Source organism: Rana temporaria, chromosome 9, assembly GCF_905171775.1.
Source record: "Rana temporaria chromosome 9, aRanTem1.1, whole genome shotgun sequence".
In the NCBI taxonomy this organism is placed as follows: Eukaryota; Metazoa; Chordata; class Amphibia; order Anura; family Ranidae; genus Rana; species Rana temporaria.
Genome location: NC_053497.1, coordinates 37,484,405 through 37,504,527, shown reverse-complemented (window position 1 = coordinate 37,504,527; position 20,123 = coordinate 37,484,405). Strand labels below are relative to the sequence as shown.

The following is a 20,123-nucleotide window of genomic DNA, read 5'->3' as shown; positions in this document are numbered from 1 at the left end:
GTAACCACATGACTTCAGAAAAGGAGTGGGGGTGAGAATTAAAATATAATGCCTGTCTGAAGCTAGTACATGAGATATGTAAATAACCTGTCACTCACAGCAAGGGGGCGGAAAGGAATAAGGTTTTTCTCTGTAAGTCCGTTTTATTTCACTGAACAATAAAAGAGGATTGCTCAGAGCTGGATTAACTCTGTGTGGCAAGACTGTACATTGTGACATCAAAAAATAAAAATAAAAAATTCGGGTTTACATCCACTTTAATATTGGGTGTTGGCATACAGCAGCTGACATTTATGTATCAGATCCCAGGGCTGATGTATCGTGGTAATAGTAACGGTGCCATCAATGACTCTTCTCTTACAACTGTATGTATGAACACCCAGATTATGTTATTTGAATATACTGGCCCGGATTCAGACAGCGGCGCACATTTATGCCACCGTAGCGTATCTCCTGTACGCTACGCCGAGGCAGTGCAGAGAGGCAAGCATGGAATTCACAAAGGACTTGCTCCCAAAACTGCACTGGGTTTCCTAGGCGTAAGCCGGCGTAGGTGGAAGTGGGCGTGAGCCATGCAAATGAGGCGTGACCCCATGCAACTGAGGCTGAGCGCCAGACAGATACGTATAACGAACGGCGCATGCGCCGTCCCGTGGACACATCCCAGTGCGCATGCTCAGAATCACGTCGGAACTACTCCCTAAGATACGTCGGATCACTGCCTACAGCGTGAACGTAACCTATGCTTAGTCATAATTACGTCCAACGTAAACTACGTAAAATACGACGGCTGTGTTCCCTGGTGCAGCCCTTTGCATGGATTCTGCTGAGTTACACCTCCTTTATGGGGCAAAACTTTTTTTTATTTTTTTTATTAAAGTGTATTTTGTGCGTGTACTCGAGAGAGGAGCCGGACTGCAGGAGTTCGGAGTAGGCAGGCCTCCCCCAGAGGCAATCTGCCACCTTTCTCCATGCCCCGGGTGGCAATGGCAGGTGTGAGGGGGTCCTCCCACACAGCCCGCCCTACCTGCTCCGCTTTGAAGCCCAGCGGGGCAGAGGGACTCCCTATAAGGGAGTAAGAGGATTTGCCCGCTCAACCAGCCCCGTTAGTCCTTCGCCTTCGAGACCGCGTGGTCAAAGTGCGTGCATGTTAACCCCATTTCGAGTGTGTGTAAGTGTGGTGGTTTTTGTGGGAGGGGGGTGGGCATACTAAGCGCAGGCTTACCCCGCATAGCACACCCACCGGGAGTCGGGCTGAGACAACCAAACTCAATTCACATGTAGAGGTGAATGGCTTGTCAGCGCAGTGCCAATCGCGTTGAGCCACCGCAGCTCCCGGGGGTATAACTTTATGACGGACGTATGACTTTACGCGCACTGCGTCGGGCGCACGTACGTTCGTGAATCGCCGTATCGCCCTCATTTGCATATTTGAATAGAAAATGAATAGGAGCGCCAATTGCGTCCAGCGTAAATATGCGCCCACTCTACGACGGCGTAGGCAAGTTACGTTGGTGGGATGAAGCCTGTTTTTAGGCGTATCTTAGTATGTGAGTCCGGCGCATAGATACGACGGCGCATATTTGCACTTATGCTGCATAACTGGAGATACGTCGGCGTACGTGCTTTGTGAATCCGGGCCACAGTGCCTGAAACAACTAACTCAGATAACTTACGTTTAACATGTCTAATGGTTGTGCTGTTTGACAGGACTGTATGGATATCAGAAGTTAATAGACATAAATACAAATTCTTTGGCGGGTAAAACAGATCTCATCTATTGCTTGCTTCTGTGCCTTTATCTATTTACCCAGAGCTTTAATTTTGCACTTATTTTTGCAAAGCTTCTTTTTATTAATCACAGCATACCACTTAGCTTTCCCTTTATATATTATTGTATGTTGTTCTTTTGATGAAACCTAGGACTATGAATGCTTATGCAATATGAGTCACGTGATCCAATGACATGTGGCAACAATCTATTTCAACAAATCTGACAAAGCTTCCTGACGCCCACATTCCAGTGTATAGAGAAGAGCACAGCGTGTTAGAGGCTAAAGCTCATATCCCTGCCGAGCAATACAGCAGTCATGACGGAATTTCAAAGTATAACAACAACTATCTTGTTGGGCTTTGTAACTTTTATCATAATGCTGATTTCTGTGAAGTTCCTATGGAGGCGAAGTAAGATGCCCCCTGGTCCGTTCCCACTACCAGTACTGGGGAACTTTCTGCAACTTTACTCTGATGGATTACTGCCAGGCTTACTAAAGGTAAGTGTGAAATCAATATCATACAAATATCTACAGTGCCTTAAAAAAGTATTCATACCCCTTAACATTCTCCACATTTTGTCAGGTTATAACCAAAAACATAAATATATTTTATTGGGATGTTATGTGATAGACCAACACAAAGTGGCACATAATTGTGAAGTGGAAGGAAAATGATAAACTGTTTTCAACGTTTTTTACAAATAAATATGTGAAAAGTGTGGCGTGCATTTGTATTCAGTCAATACTTTGTAGAACCCCCTTTCACTGAAAGTACAGCTGCAAGTCTTTTTGGGGATGTCTCTATCAGCTTTGCACATCTAGAGAGTGACATTGTTGCCCATTCTTCTTTGCAAAACAGCTCAAGCTCTGTCAGATTGGATGGAGAGTGTCTGTGAGCAGCAATTTTCAAGTCTTGCCACAGATTCTCAACTGGATTTAGGTCTGGACTTTGACTGGGCCATTCTAACACATGAATATGCTTTGATCTAAATCAGGGGTGGCCAACCAGTGGCCCACGGAGCCCTCTGATGTGGCCCGCAACCTCCCGTTTTGGAAAGGGGGGGTTGGCAAGCCCAGATCGCAGGTTGCCAACCCACCATACCACAGCATTAGTGTTGTGAATGAAGCTGGTGGTAGAGGAAGAAAGCGGCTGCAGAGCAGAGCCCCATAAGCCAATGCTTCCTGTACATCGTTGGCTTTTGCCACAGGCGGAGTCTATAGGAAAGTTTAGCTAACCCGCAGGATATGCACAGGTGTGCAGTACGCTGTACCCGCGGTGTGCGTAAACCGCAGTACATCAGTGTGAAACAGTCTTTTGCCCTTTTCACAGAATCGGCCCGACCCAATCGGACCCCCTAATCTATAGAGCGGCAGACGTAAACAGACTTTTGTCCACATACGCTCACCGACCTCCAATCCGACCTACTAAAAAAAAAACAGAAGGGAATTTGTCCTCTTCCAACTGGGCGGATCAGGGCCTATAGAATAGCCGTGACCTGTCATCCGAATGCTCCACTCATTGTGGCCCGCGACTGGTTACCAAGCTGTTTAAGTAGCCCTCGCTCTTCAAAAGGTTGGGCACCCCTGATCCAAACCATCCCATTGTAGCTTATGTTTAAGGTAACTAATTTTCCTGCTGGAAGGTGAACCTCCGCCTCAGTCTCAGGTCTTTAGCAGGCTCTAACAAGTTTTCTTCTAAGATTGCCCTATATTTTTCTCCATCCATCTCCCCATCAACTCTGACCATCTTCCCTCATAGTGTTTTACTTTTAGGCCAAAAAGTTACATTTTGGTCTCATCTGACCAGACCACTTTCTTCCACATGTTTGTTGTGTCCCCCACATGGCTTCTCACAAACTTCAAATGGTACTTCTTATGGCTTTCTTTCAACTGGCTTTCTTCTTGCCACTGTTCTATAAAGGCCAGATTTGTGGAGCACATGACTAAGGCCTCGTACACACGACCGAACATGTCCGCTGAAACTGGTCCGCGGACCAGTTTCCGCGGACATGTCCGACCGTGTGTACGGCCAAGCGGACAGGATTCCTGGCCGAGCGGACAGGTTTCCAGCGGACAAAAGTTTCTTAGCATGCTAAGAAACTTGTCCGCTGGAAAGCTGTCCGTCGGACATGTCCGATGGTTAGTATGACTCATCGGACATGTCCGCTGGTTATGACGTATAACCAGTGGCCCGAAATCCCGCGCATGCGTCGAATTGAATTGATGCGTGGAAGCATTGTACTTCCGTGTCAGAGAATGTCGGTGTCGTATACGTCACCGCGTTCTCTGTCCGTGGGGATTTTGGTCTGATGGTGTGTACACACATCAGACCAAAACCTCCCAGCAGACAAGTCCGATGAAAACGGTCCGCGGTTTTCAACGGCCATGTCTGGTCGTGTGTACAAGGCCTTATAGTCCTGTAGACAGATTCTCCCATCTGAGCTGTGGATCTCTGCAGCTCCTCCAGAGTTACCATGGGCCTCTTGGCTGCTTCTCTGATTAATGCTCTCCTTGCCCAGCCTGTCAGTTTAGGTGGACGGCCATGTCTTGGTAGGTTTGCAGTTGTGCCCTACTCTTTCCATTTTCAGATTATAGGGTTGAACAGTGCTTCGTGAGATGTTTAAAGCTTAGGATATTTTTTAGAACCTAACCCTGCTTTAAAATCTCCAAAACTTTATCTCTGACCTGTCTAGTGTGTTCCTTGGCCTTATTGATGCTGTTTGTTCACTAATGTTCTCTAACAAACATCTGAGGGCTTCACAGAACAGCTATATTTATCCTGTATACTGAGAATAAATTATACACAGGTGGACTCTATTTACTAATTTGGTGACTTCTGAAGGCAATTGGTTCCACTAGATTTTAGTTAGGGGTATCGGCGTAAAGGGGGATGAATACAAATGCACGCCACACTTTTCACATATATATTTGTAAAAACAATTGAAAACCATTGATCATTTTCCTTTTACTTCACAATTATGTGCCACTTTGTGTTGGTCTATCACGTAAAATGCCAATAAAAAAGATTTATGTTTTTGGTTGTAACATGATAAAATGTGGAAAACTTAAAGGGGTATGAATACTTTTTCAAGGCACTGTATAAAACTGCTGGCACTGAGCATTTTTTAGAATTGGCTGTGGAGTTTATGGTCTTTTAGCAATAAAGTTTTATTTACTTTGGACATGAATCTCAGTTCAAGATAATGTTCTGCTGCTGCTTATAATAGTGTTTATTACTCTGGGAGCCGTTTGAGTTCTCCTGGGTATAAGGACAAGATCTAGTTTGCCCAGAATCCAAGGTGGATGAGAGGACTTTGTGATGGGGAGGAATCTATGGTGATGAGGGCATTTGATCTATAGGGGGGCCTTTGATGTGCTGGCAAGACTCTGACATTAAGGGGGGACTTCTGACATGATGGGGGGCCTCTGATGTGAAGGGTGAACTCTGATGTGAAGTTGAGGGTTCTGAGGTGACTTCTGATATGAAGGTTTCTCATTGATATGTAAAATTTAAAGCAGTGGTCTCCAAACTGTGACCGGATGCGGCCCTTTGCTTGCCTTTATCTGGCCATTGGGGCACTATTCCTCCCACTGATACAAGACACTATTCTGCCTACCGACACCAGCAATGAGGCACCATTTCTGAAACTGACACCAACAATTTGGCACCATTCCTCCCAATGATACCAATAATGGGGCACTAGTGCTCCCCCTTATACCAAATGTGGCGATGTTTAGTTGCACTGATGCCATGAAAATTTCCGCTCCCACTAGCTACAGTTTGGCCCCCTGAAGTCTGAAGGACAATAAACTGACCCTTTGTTTAGAAAGTTTGGAGACCCCTGATTTAGAGGCTCTGGGGTGTCTCAAGATTTTGCATAGTTTTAAATGTGCCACGACTAAAAAGAGGTTGTTTTATATGATCAATGCACGAATGTAGCGGAGTTCCACCCACATTTTCAACTTCTTGGCATCCCTCACTAATCTGTGCAGTGTAAACGAATTTGATTTTTTTTCAGCACTTACTTTATTTATCAAGTATTCGTTTTTCACTTTTTCCTTCTCGGCCGCAGCCCTGTGCGCCATTTCCGGTTTGCAATGCCTCCTGGTAGATTTGTGTCATCAATCTCAGGAGGCAATAGGCTAGGCCGTATCATTGTTATTTGCAAACAGGAAATGATGTGATGCAAGGCGGCAGCCAGCGCCGTTTTTAAAAAGGGTAACCAGGCTTTTGTTGCCATGGTTACCAAATCTTATGCACAGTGATGGGTGGTGGGGAGGCAGCTGGAACATCTCAGCACTGATTACAGAACCCAGGGGACAGTACAGCAACACCATGTATTATTGATTTATAATAGAGAAATATGATGGGGCAATTTTGATGGGGACAGTAAGATGGGGCAGTTTTGATGGGCAATCTTGATTGGGGCAATAGAATGGGGCAGTTTTGATGGGCAATTTTAATGGGGGCAATTAAGATGGGGACAATAGGATAGGGGAGTTTTGAGGGGGCACATTTTGATGGTGGCAGTATGATAGGGACAATTTTGATGGAGGCAATTTGATGGGGCAGTTTTGGTGGTGGCAATTTTGATGGCGGAAATATGATGAGGCAGTTTTGATGGTGGCAATATGATGGGGCAATATTGATGGTGGCAATTTGATGGGGCAGTTTTTATGGGGCAACATGATGGGGGCAATTTTGATGGGGGCAGTTTTGATGGGGGCAATATAATGGGGTAGTTTTGATGGGGCAATTTTAATACTGGCAGTATTATGGGGCAATTTTGATGGGGGCAATAGGAAGGGGCAGCTTTGATGGGGCAATTTGATGGTGGCAGTATTATGGGGCAGTATACTGTTGCAATTTTGATGGTGGTGCAGAATAATAAGGAGGTGTGGAAGAGGGAACATATAATATAGTGTACAGAATAATGTGGTGTGGAAGAGGGAACATACAATATAGTGTACAGAATGAGGTTGCATGGAATAGATAACATGCAACACAGTGTACAGAACGAGGCAGTGTGAATTAGGGAACATACAACATTTTAGCAGATAAGAGATTATTCACTGCATTACCATCATCCCTATAATGAAGTATCAAAATAAAGTGTTTTCCTTGGGATTATAAAGGTAGCCACTAATTTCTTATCATAAAAGTTATACATTGTATCTATACATATAATTAATAAAACATGATGTTTAAAAAATATATTGCACAGTTTACAGATGAAACAGACCAATAGCATTCTGAAGCATAATGGGTGGAACTGCATACAGATGTGCGTAGTTCAATGTTAATCATTGGAGTTTGTTATAGACCACCCAATGTTAATGAGGAGGTGGAGACTCGGCTCCTTGGAAAGGGCTGCAAGGGCTGGGATGGTGATAATAATGGGGGATTTTAACTACCCAGAAATTGGCTGGAGTAATGGCACTGCTGGAACAGTTAAAGGGCAAAAATGTATAAACCTATTACAGGACAATTTTATGGTCCAGTTTATTGAGGCCCCAACTAGGAATGATGCTCTGTTGGACCTGGTAATCTCAAACCATGCAGAGCTTATTACTAATGTTCAGATAAAGGAACACCTGGGTAGCAGTGACCATAACATGATTTCATTTGATGTTAGCTGTAAGCAAAAATCACATACGGGAAAGATAAAAACACTTAAAGCGGAGTTCCGGGCATAATCTTTTTTTGCAAGCTTAAATTAATCACATTAAATAGTCAATAAAACATATTAATAGCTCCACAATTGTTCCAGAAATCATTGCAAACACTTGCCTTATATCCTCCAGCTCATGTTGTGGCCATATCCATCATATTTTTTTGGCATGTGAAGCCCAGTTCCTTTTTCTTCCTGGTTTTCAGGGAGAGGTGCATGCTGGGCGATTTTTAGGCACAGTAATGCCCAGAGACTCTTGGGAAATGAGTGTCATCATTTCCCAGGAGGCAATGGGGTCTTAGGACAGGAAGTTGAACCACCTAGGACTAGAAAGTAGGCAGATTACGAAATCTGCCTAGTAACAGCCAGATAGAAGTGAGTAGTTTTTTTTTTACATTAACCACTTGACCACGGGGCATTTAAACCCCCTTCCTAACCAGACCAATTTTCAGCTTTGGGTGCTCTCACAATTTGAATGACAATTACTCAGTCATACAACATTGTGCCCATCTGAAATTTGTGTCCTTTTTTTCTCCACAAATAGAGCTTTCTTTTGGTGGTATTTGGTCACCTCTGGGTTTTTTATTTTTTGCGCTATAAAAGAAAAAACACTGAAAATTCTGCGGGTTATTTCTCACACACAGCATATGCATGCCACAAATTAAATCCCAAAACACATTCTGCTATTCCTCCTGAGTATGGTGATACCCCATGTGTGAGACTTTTACACAGTGTGGCCACATACAGAGGCCCAACATGCAGGGAGCACCATCAGGCGTTCTGGAGCACCCAGGCCAATTCTGACATTTCTCTCCTACATGTAAAAATCATCATTTATTTGCTAGAAAATTACATAGAAACCCAAAACATTATATATGCTTTTTTAGCAAAGACCCTCGAGAATACAATGGCGGCCATTACAACTTTTTATCTCGCACAGTATTTTCGCAGCAATTTTTTGAACGCTTGTTTTAAAAAAAACAGTTTTGTGCTTAAAAAAAAAAAACAGTAAATTTAGCCCAATGTTTTTGCATAATATGAAAGATGAAGTTACGCCGAGTAAATAGATACCCAACATGTCACCCTTCAAAATTGCACACGCTCGTGGAATGGCGCCGAACTTCACTACTTAAAAATCCCCATAGGCGACGTATTGCAAGGTATTGGAGTATTGCAGGGAATTGCAGAGTATTGCGGAGTATTGGAGTATTGCAGAGTATTGAGGTATTGCGGAGTATTGGTGGTATTGCAGAGTATTGGTGGTATTGCAGAGTATTGGTGGTATTGCAGAGTATTGGGGGTATTGCAGAGTATTGGTGGTATTGCAGAGTATTGCGCAGGCATGGATGGATGGCTGGATCTGTGACTGCATTTGTCACAGATCCAGCCCACAGCAGCTGCTGCTGCTTCCGCTCCCCCCACACTGTACCGATCGGTACAGAGAGGGGAGGGAGGAACCGGCGTCATCACATGACGCCGGTTTGTTTACAAGTGATCGCTCCGTCATTTGAGGGAGCGATCACATGGTAAACGGCCGCTATCAGCGGCAATTTACCGCAATCAGTGCTCACGGGTGATTTCGGGAGAGCACCCCAGGGGGCGCACGAGAGGAGGATTCAGGGAGTGACGTCATAACATTGCGCCCGGGCCTCCGCCGGCCATAGAGATGACCGGTGTCCAGATGATAGCCCCGATCTGGGGGACCAACATATCCAAATTTCACCCAGATCGGTCCAGGGGTTCTTAAAAAACAAACCGAACCTATGAGAAAATACCGAATAAAGTCTTTTTTCTTCACACCCCTGCTGTAGCAAATTGGATCATGCTCTGCTGGTGTTTTCTGCCTTCCTCTGGATTAACTGTGGGTATAGAATTGGGTACATGGGATTGTATGATGTTATTATAGTTATTATTTTATTTATTTATTATGGTTGAACTTGGTGAAAATGCTTATTAGTAAAAATAGAGGGGTAAATCTCCCCAATGAGAACACAGACACCTTTCCCTGTACGTGCAAAAATGTAAAAAATCAAATTTGTCTGGGGATACACTTTAATAACTATTCAAAATAAGTAGACATTCAACTGATACAGAGCCTTATTTAATAAAGAGCAGAATACAAAATGCACATTCCCAAATAATCCATCAAATTTTTATTCATTTTTGAATTCATCTATAGGTATCCAAAAAGTATGGTTCCGTCTGCACTGTTTACTTTGGTTCAAGGCCAACTATTGTTGTTACCGGGTATAAAGCCTTAAAGGAAGTGTTCTCTGATTCTGGGGATGCTTTTCTGAATCGAGGATGCTTACCTGTTTTTGACCGTCTCTTCAAGTTTGAAGGTGAGAAGCAATACTGTTATCTAGAAGATACCTTCTGATTACCGTAAATGTGAATATTTTGCATTAAATCTTTCTTAGTTTATTTTACAATTTGCTGATTGGCTGTAAATGTTATTCAAAGCGGACCTTGTGGTAGCTTTACATTTTATGTTTTAAAAATAATTCCCACTAAGTTTGTACATATACAGTAAATTCCTGATGGAGCAATAATAAGGTTTACCCTCCTTGTTTCTCCAAACTATGCATGTTAGCCCACATTCACATCAGCGCGATTTGACATGCAATTTGACCTCAAATCACAGCCTATTGCTGGCAATGGCATTGTACCAAACCGAGCAACACCGACTTTGCCGCGCTGCACCAATTTTCAAAAGTAGTTCCTGCACTACTTTTGGCGACTGAGGCCTAGTACACGCGACCGAGAATCTCGTCAGGAAAAACCCGTTGTTCTCCCTGATGAGATTCTTGGCAAGAAACTCTTGTCGCCGGAGTGAACTGACTGTCATTTCAAAAGAACCACGGTTCTCTTGAAAGGAAAGAACGCGGTGACGTCATCGCGTATGACGAGCATGCACTCGTCACATTCAATGCCATCGCCGCCATCTTGCCTCACCCTACTTATGCCGTGGAAGCTTCCGCGCATGCGTCAAAGTCATTTCGAGCATGCGCAAGTTTCCACGGCGACAGGTAAGTATACACACGCTCGGGTTTCTCGTCGGGAAACAGACCGACAAGAATCTCGACGAGAAAAAAGAGAGCAGGTTCTCTTTTTTTCTCATCGAGATTCTGGTCAGATTTCCTGACGAGAAACCTGAATGCCTCGTACACATGAACGGGAATCTCGGCAAGAATCAGTTTTCTTGCTGTTTTTTGCCGAGAAACCCGGTCGTGTGTACGAGGACTTAGAGACTTCAATAGACATTAGACATCTGTGCATGAACCCACACAAATGTTTTTCAAGTGCCCCCCCTCCGCAAGGTCTCTAACATCCACCAGCTTCGTGATGTCATCATGGAGGAGTGGAAGAAGACTCCAGTGGCAACCTGGGAAGCTCTGGTGAACTCCATACCCAAGAGGGGTAAGGCAGTGCTGGAAAATAATGGTGGCCAAAATATTTGCACTTTGGGCCCAATTTGGACATTTTCATTTAGGGGTGTACTCACTTTTCCTGACAGCGGTTTAGACATTAATGGCTGTGTGTTGAGTTATTTTGAGGGAACAGCAAATGTATACTGTTATACAAGCTGTACACTTACTACTTTACATTGTAGAAAAGTGTTGTCACATGAAAAGATATGATAAAATATTTACAAACATGTGAGGGGTGTACTGACTTTTGTAAGATACTTTGTATCTTCTGGAAGCAGACGCTCTGTAGAATAAAATGGTGGCAGCTGTGGTGTCACAATATTATATAGGTGGGTAATAGGTGTTCCAATGTGTAAGCACCATACCCCATATTGCAGAAACCGTTTTCTTCAGATTGTAAAAAAATACAGGATTCTAAAAGTGCATATAAGACTATCAGTCCAAGACTTTATCTTGAAAAGATAAAAGCATTACAAATTCATTTATATATAAACCTTAAAAATAATAAAAATATTGTTCATAACACACGTTCTCTTTAGTCATTATTTCATAGCGGTAACAACAATGTAGTTCCCAACATGTTTTGCCCAGATAGGTTTCTTCAGAAGAATATAGATTTCAGACTGTATGACGATAAATACAGTACAAATTAATAATTAATAAAACAGTAACAGACACATATCAAAATAACTTAATACCAGTAAACATTACTGGTTAGGACTCCTTAACACTAGCCATGATTATTACCAAAATTGAACACATGGTTGTATTGTTCCAGTGTCTGAAATAAGTCATTTTGAATGGTTGAATAAGCCTTAACCAACAATGTAACAATGTTTACATGTATAATGTTTTTTGGTGTGTGTCTGTTACCGTTTTATTAATTATTGATTTGTATATATCCTCATACAGCTAGCAGTATTTACCCTGAAGAAGCCTACCTTGGCGAAACATGTTGGGACTTACTGTACGTCATTGTTACCGCTATGAAATGATGACAAGTGACTATATAATATGAACAATGTTTTTAATAATATTTTAAAGTTTGATATATCGATAACATTTTAAAAATGTTATGTTTAAGTCTTGGACTGATTGTCTTATATTTCTTACAATCTAAAGAAAAAATTTGCACAGCTGTTTATCAAATGCATATTTTTAGAAAAAAATACAATAAAATAAATTTTAGTGCAGGCGAAAGTAATTATAATACCAACGTTTTGATAAAATATTAAAGCTGGGGTTGTGTAAAATAAATAGATACCAATCATGTTACGACCTAAAATTGCGGTGCACCCCATTAAATGGCAAAAAACTACAATACCTAAAATGTACTTTTACAGAAGCTTTTACAAGTTATCAGTTTAGAGTTAACTTTCTAGTTTTCTTGCTCCAACCCCGAAAGTCACATCGGTTTCTCACATGTGTGGTGCAGTTACTGATTACATACATGTGTGGGAACTAGGCACCAGTTTACAGTCACATGTTTGCGTGGGAGGGACAGGGGTGCTTTTAATCTTTTGAATTATTTTTGTTTATTTTATTCTAATTTCTTTACTTTTTTTACATGTTTTCCTTTAACTTTATTTCTATCACAAGAGGGCTAACAAGCCTCCTATGTGATAGCATTGGACAGGTGACAGGAATCCTTCATGGAGACATTTGGGGTTTATTATGGCATTATGAAGACATTAGGGGTTATGGAGACATTAGGGCCTCAATTTCTCCCCTGCCCTCCAATGCAGCTAATAAAGCACTGATTGTACTTGATTACTATTATCCTTGAACCTGGAATTAAAGCTGTGAACCTGGATGTGCCATAATTCACATTGCTTCCGAGTTCATTGATGTTCGTTGTTTGCTGTAATTTTTGCCTGAATCTCTGTTTTTATGGAAATGTGTAGTGTATGGTGTTTTGTAGTTGGAAGTCTGCTTCTGTGTCTAGATCAGTGATGGCGAACCTTGGCACCCCAGATATTTTGGAACTACATTTCCCATGATGCTACACTGCAGAGTGCCTTAGCATCATGGGAAATGTAGTTTCAAAACATCTGGGGTGCCAAGGTTCGCCATCACTTGTCTAAATAGAGGAACTGTGGGGTGACTTTGTACATGTACTTCAATTTATTGTTCTGTCTTTATATGATGCTTCCTTTCATAAATACATGGATTTTGAAAAGCTAGTGGTTTGGAGTGCTGCTTATTTTTGTTTAGAATCAATTTAACAGCAGTCTGGAGTGGAGTTTTAAAGCCCCAGCATCAACATGACAGTCAGGAAACTGGCATTTTCAGAAGGAGAAGAGCAAAAGTTAATATACAGGGTGTGCCATTTATATGGATACACCAAAAACAAAAGTTGGATTCAAAATGGCCGACTTCAAAATGGCCGCCATGGTCACCAGCACCCATCTTGAAAAGTTTCCCCCCCCTTACATATACTAATGTGCCACAAACAGGAATTTAATATCACCAACCATTCCCATTTTATTAAGGTGTATCCATATAAATGGCCCACCCGGGTGGATCCATATAAATCGCCCACCCTGTATTTCTTTTTCAATAGGCCCATTTTTACTGATGATGTTCCTAACACATTTTTATTAGTATTATGTTTTTGTTGTTTAGGCTTATCATTTACTAATGGAGATACATGGAGACAGCTGAGACAGTTTTCCCTCCATACTCTTAAAGATTTTGGAATGGGCAAGAAAAGTTTAGAAGACCCCATTCTGGAGGAAGCACATCATATTGCGGAACACTTCAGAAATTTAAATGGTAAGCATAAAATACTCTTCCTGCCCCCTTCACTTTTTCATTGTTCTATATCCAGATATGACAACAACAGTGTTTTATCAAAATGTTCATTGCTCTCCGTAGCAGCTTTATGGTTGCCCTCAAAGGGCCGTGTCTGGTTGTTTCTGTAAGACTAGATATCCAGAGTACCTCACCTCCCTCTTACATTAGAATGACCAGACATCCCTGGTTTCAGGGGACAGCTCCCGGATTGAGGACACTGTCCCCGGACCAAGTCTGTCCCCGGTTTTGTCCCTGGATTGGATTTGAACAGGGGCTGGGGCAATTTCAAAGACAGTCAGTGCAGATTTAATAAAACAAAAATCTGAATTACATTATTTTTTTCCATTATCTGTGCCCCTTTCTGATAATCATGTGCTGACCGAATATTTCTTCAGTTTCGGGTGTATGCCCATTCAGATCCACTTGCATGTTCTTCTGCCTTGGCTCAAGTGCCGGCCAGCCGCCTGCCTGCTTATCTCCTTGCCTTCCCTGGCGAAGTGATTTTCCTGCACTCCCCATCCAGTAGTAGCCGGGGGTCCAGAGCATAAGACTTGACAGGCTGTGAGGTGGGAGAGGTGGCAGCGGCGACGGGCAGAGAGTCGCTGATTGCCACCATTACTAGTAAAAAAAAAATATGTCTCTGGATTTCATTTTAAAAATCTGGTCACCTTACCTTACATCAGATTTCAACAGTCGTTGTTCGAAATAATGACGTCACTGCGCGCAAAGCACGACAGGAATTGCAAAACGGAGCATGCGCAGTAGGTCCGGCGCGGGAGCGCGCCTAATTTAAATGGCACACGCCCATTTGAATTGGCCCGCCTTGCGCCGGACGTATTTACGATACACCGCCGCAAGTTTCCAGGTAAGTGCTTTGTGGATCGGGCACTAAAACTGGAAACTTGCGGCGGTGTATCGTAAACGGGTTACGTTACACGGCCGCAAATGTATGTGAATCTGGCCCTAGGTGAGAGCTGGAATCAGATGAATGCTGAGACCAGGGGAGGTGGAGATGAGAGGATGCTGCAGCTGACCAGAGGCGCATGATCTATAGGAGAAGCTCTGTCCTCCTCTCCATGGCTGCCAAGTTAGGGCAAAGTGACGCACGTGTTGTCTTAAAGGCTCATCCACTGACCTACTACTATATACTAACATTCACCGTGCTTCCCCATTGAACTGATCATCCATTATAGCAGTCACAAATACGTAGTGGTTCTAGGCAGTAGTGTATTTAGGTTTTGTGCTGCCCTAGGCCTGACTAAACTCATGTAGCCCCCAATTTAAATATGACCCACCCCTTCTTGTCAAGGTCACTTTTCCTTTCTGTTTAAAACACGCCCTGAAATTTTCGAGTGAGATTTCCTCTCACTTCCTGTTTGCCTATGGGTCAGGAAGTGAAGGGAAATCTCTGCAATGGGACAGGGGTGGTAAACAAAAAAACAAACAGGGACTATAACCCTCCCTTACTCTATCCAAAATGAAAAAAAAAATGTTGCCTATAGTTCTACTTCAAGCACAAAATGTCTGATAATTTTATGGAGAGGACTAAGAAGATATAACCAAGCCAATGATGCAGTGAGGAAGGTTTGTGGTCCAGGATGATAGGACAGTCAACATTAGAAGCAGCGCTTGTGTAACAGTGTAGCGCAAGCCGGCGGGGACTCTTTCCGTGCTTCCCCCCTGCAAAGTGCTGCCCTAGGCCTGGGCCTTGTTGGCCTAGGCCAGTATACAGCATTGGTTCCAGGTATGGAGAAGCATGTGACCTTTTTACATTTCTCCCAGAATGAACAGGCAATTGCAAGGCATGAACATCATCATGTGAGACATAGCTTCATGTCATTAACACTCTGTAATCTCAAACACTGGTCAACACATGAATAAGACAAATGTGACAAATAAACAGAGCAGTTGGGGAGAGCAGTGAAGGTGAGTATAAAGTTTATGAGAGGAGTTGAGCTTTCAAAAAAAGATTTACTTTTCCCATTAACCACCTCAATACCAGGCATTTTCGCCCTTTCTGCCCACGACAATTTTCAGCTTTCAGCGCTGTCACATTTTGAATGACAATTGCGCGGTCATGCAACGCTGTACCCAAACTAAATTTTTATAATTTTCTTCCCACAAATAGAGATTTCTTTTGGTGGTATTTGATCACCTCTGGGTTTTTTATTTTTTGCTAAACAAACTAAAAAATACCCACATTTTTTTTCTTAGTTTCTGTCATAAAATTTTGTTTTCCCCTTCACTGACAGGCACTGATGGGCACTGATGAGTTGGCACTGATAAGGTGTCACTGATGGGCACTGATGAGGAGGCACTGATATGTAGAATTGATGGGCACTGATAGGCGGCACTGATATGTAGCACTGATGGGCACCAATAGGCGGTATTGATGGGCACTGACAGGCAGGTGTGATGGGCACTGACAGGCGGCACTGATTGGCACTGACATGTGGCACTGATGGCAGCACTGATTAGTTACTGACAGGTGTTACTGCTGGGCACTGATTGGCACTGTAATGGGCGATCCCTGTCAGCGCCAACCTGAGGAATGCCGCAATGATCAGCTGTGATTGGTCACAGCTGATCACGTGGTAAGAAACCTCTGACATGGGCTCATTATCACGATGGGAGATGTGGCGTGTCAGACTGACATCCCGCACTCACGAACGCAATGCTGCGTGCCCCCATGGAATGCGCTGACATGTTATCCTGCTGGACGTCATATGACGCCCAGTCAGGATAACAGACTCACCGCCAGGCTGTCATTCTACATACGGCGGGCGGGAAGTGGTTAAGGCACATACCCTTTCATAAATGACAATTTAAAGAAAACACCCTGTTACCCTGCTGACATTCTTTGAACCATTAAAACTAAATGAAAATTAACTAATACACTTCCCAACAAGAATTATCTTGCCTTTGTGACTGTGTGTGTTAAAGAGTCTAAGGATTAGCTTGGGCGTGTTATTTGGATATACCGTATTTATCGGCGTATAACACGCACCTTCACTTTAAAAGAGAGGTTTCAGGAAAAAAATTAAATGTTAAATAAAGAACAGTAAAGCAAAATAAGAGTCAGTGCATATCAATGCAGCCTACTCAGTGCCCATCTGAAGCCTCACCATTGCCATGAATTTAACCTCACCATTGCCATGAATGCAGCCTCTCCATTGCTCTGAATGCAGCCTTACCATTGCCATGAATGCAGTCTCGCCATTGTCATGAATGCAGCCTGAAAAGCGCCATGAATGCAGCCCTTACCATTGCCATGAATTCAGCCCCTGAATGCAGCCTCACCATTGCCCCTAATGCAGCCTCACCATTGCCATTAATGCAGCCTCACCATTGCCATGAATGCAGCCTCACCATTGCCATTAATGCAGGCTCGCCATTGCCATTGCCATGAATTCAGCCTGTTTACTTGGCGGCCTCTTTAATACAAAGTCCCAGCTCCTATGATAGACAGAACAGTCCTCCAATGCCAGCCCAGGAGATGGGACTTCCTATTACAGAGGCCGCTGAGTAAACAGGAGATTCTTCTGTATGTAATCTGACAGGATACATATCCCACCCCCTCCCTGTCCCCTCCGAAGGAACAATAAATATGGTATATATCTTTTGTGGCCCCCCAACGAATCCGAGCACTGAGCGCCGCTCTGGGATTCTTTGGGGCCACAAAACATATATATATCCAAATTACCAGTGGGGCCGTAAGAAACCGGAACATTGGCCTCAATTGGCTCGCGGGCTGGACTTTGGTTTCTGTATGCCATCAAAATACATTTGTTTACTGAATGTATGTTTACAATTACACCACACATATACCACAATATCTTTGTGCTTTTACGTGTTTAGGGGAGCCATTTGAACCCAGCACCACTTTGATCTGTGCATCCTCTAATATCCTTGCTAATATATTATTGGGGACTCGTTTTGACTACAATGACAAGAATTGGATGGAAATCCTACAGAAGTCACGTGAAGCTTTTCATATCCTTTCATCCGTCTGGGGCCAGGTGAGGAAATGTATTATTAATGTTACTTTATGTCCAGAGATAAGGTCTATGGTATAAGCTGGCCATCATAGGTGTGCGCACAGGGTGTGTCGGGTGTGCCCAGGCACACCCTAATCACCCTGTGCAGCACAGTTTCTCCCTACTGCCCCTGGCTCCCCCCTCCTTCCCTCTGCAGCACTACCGGCTTCCCTCCTTTCCTCTCCTGTCGTCTGTTGCTGCAGGGATGTTTTAGGATGAGTGAGGGAAGGGGTTGGTAAATATGTATTTATCAGCCCCTTCCCTTTCTGAATGAACATGGTGAGAGATCGGTAGTGTGTGTTTGAGTTTTAGGGTGCACACCCTAATGCAATAGGCTGCGCACACCTATGCTGGCCATACACCAGTAGAATTTAGTTCAATAATTTTCATTATCACAATATTCGTTCAATTTTCTAATCATTGCTGGGGTCAAACTGCTGTTAATTTTTGACCGTAGTTGCAAAAAAAAAATTCAAAGAAGTAGGATGGAAATTTTTTCCAGAAGGAATGAAATTCTTAGGCCTCGTACACATGACCGAGGAACTCGACGGGCGAAACACATCGTTTTGCTCGTCGAGTTCCTTGTGAAGCAATCGAGAAACTCGACAAGCCAATTTTCTCCATTCCCGTCAAGGAAATAGAGAACAGGCTCTCTTTTTGGCTCGTCGAGTTTCTCGAAAGTTTCCTCGACGAAAATGTACACACGACCGGTTTCCTCGGCAAAAAAATATCTCCCAGCAAGTCGTGTGTACGAGGCCTAACTATAAATGTGGTTGTAATGAAACCTATGTAATATTCCTGGAATTCCATTAAAATAGCAGGTCTGGATGACATTTTAAGGGTTCTGGTGAACAATTTGTCTAAAATGCCAATGAAAATCTAATAGTGAAACAGGCTATCACAAACTACAGTGCATAGTCCTCCTCTCACAGTCTTGTGGGTACCCCCATTAAACTAGGGTGACCACGTGTCCTGGATTGCCTGGGACAGTCCAGCATTTTGCAGGTCTGTCCCGGGCATCTTCATTCCAGGTCAATACGGTGTCCCGGAATGAAACTGACACAGCCACCCCCCCAAGCCAAACGAGTGCCCAAAAAAACCTGCCACATCACCGCTTTACTCACTGACAGTACTTGTCCTGGCCAGGAATGCCTGGAGGAGCACAGACCCCACCCCCTGCTTGTGATTGGAGAAATCATAAATCCGCCTCTTGTTTCCAATCACTGAGCTGTGATTCGTTACAGCACAAGATGATTTTTGGGAAGGGGGGATGTCCCTGAATGGTAGTTTGGAAATGTGGTCACCCTACATGACACTCATATACAGCAGTCACCACAGCAACAGCGGTCTCTAGGTAGGTGCAGCAATAGTCCTGAGGGCTCTATGCCAGTCCAGCCTGTCCTCTGCACAGCACCTCAAACTGTGTTTCAGCAGTGCAGGCTTTCCCACAGTCCTGCCAGGACTTGAGTTCCCATTCAGTCTTTTCCTGATTTAGCATCGCACCCTCATGGACTACATCCCCCATAAGTCTGTGTATCCCCAGCTCTGAGTTCAGGGGGCAGGCTTTTCTTTTCCTGGAATGGGGTGTAGGTGGGGTGTGGCATGGTGCAGTGGCAATAGTTCACACTGTCAGGTGCAATGGAAAACGTGTATTGAAATAGTTCAGCAACAGTTCACAACAAACCCAGTGGGAAGGCTGCCCAACTGGGTGCCCCTATAGTTTTCATGTGAAGAGAGCAGATATCAGCCGGACTGACGGTGTCTGTTAATCACTAGCCCAGGGCCGGTGCTAGCGCAAGGCAACATGGGCACTTTCCTTATGGCGCTAGCGCCGCCAGGGGAACAGGGCGGAAAACTGAGCGGGTCACCGGGACAGTCGCCCGCCTGATCGTAGAGCGTGTGTGTCTGTGGGCTCAGGGCTGCGGGCGGTAAGACCAGGGCTCACGCTAGGTCAGTGTGTGTGTGTGACAGACAGTCTCACTGTCTTGTCCGCCTTGGTCTAAGCGGCGGCGGTGAAGTGTAGAGGAGGAGGGAGGGAGGGAGGGGAGCACTGCAGCTACACTGGCAGTGTGTGTGATAGGTTCTCTCTCATGTCACGCTGCCCCGGCGGCCCCTCCTCTCTTCTCGTCCATCCCCATTTGCTTGTGACATCATCTGGGATGGACGAGAAGAGAGGCCAGGCCGCCGGGGCAGCGTGACATAAGAGAGTACTTATCACAGATGCTTCCTGCATACTGGCTGCCAGGTAAACGCTGTGCCCCAATGTGCTCCAATATGCCCCAATGTGCTCCAAAATGCCCCGATGTGCTCCAATATGCCCCAATGTGCTCCAATATGCCCTGATGTGCGCCAAGTGCCCCGTACCCTGATGTGCCATGTGTCCTGATGTCCCGTGCCCTGATGTCCTGTGCC

General features: G+C 44.0%; 1 protein-coding gene across 2 annotated transcripts in view; it reads left to right on the top strand.

The window, feature by feature from the left end:
* Positions 1-2,011: 2,011 nt before the first annotated feature.
* The window catches only part of LOC120913324 (cytochrome P450 2C15-like), a 38,299-nt gene continuing 20,187 nt past the window's right edge, over positions 2,012-20,123 (top strand). For both annotated transcript variants that reach the window (XR_005743505.1, XM_040323192.1), the window contains exons 1-4: positions 2,012-2,273; positions 9,627-9,789; positions 13,504-13,653; positions 17,533-17,693. Coding sequence is in view for 1 of the 2 variants with exons in the window: in XM_040323192.1 (XP_040179126.1) it covers positions 2,091-2,273; positions 9,627-9,789; positions 13,504-13,653; positions 17,533-17,693 (657 nt within the window). In the remaining variant the exon portion in view is untranslated. The remainder of the gene's footprint in view (positions 2,274-9,626; positions 9,790-13,503; positions 13,654-17,532; positions 17,694-20,123) is intronic.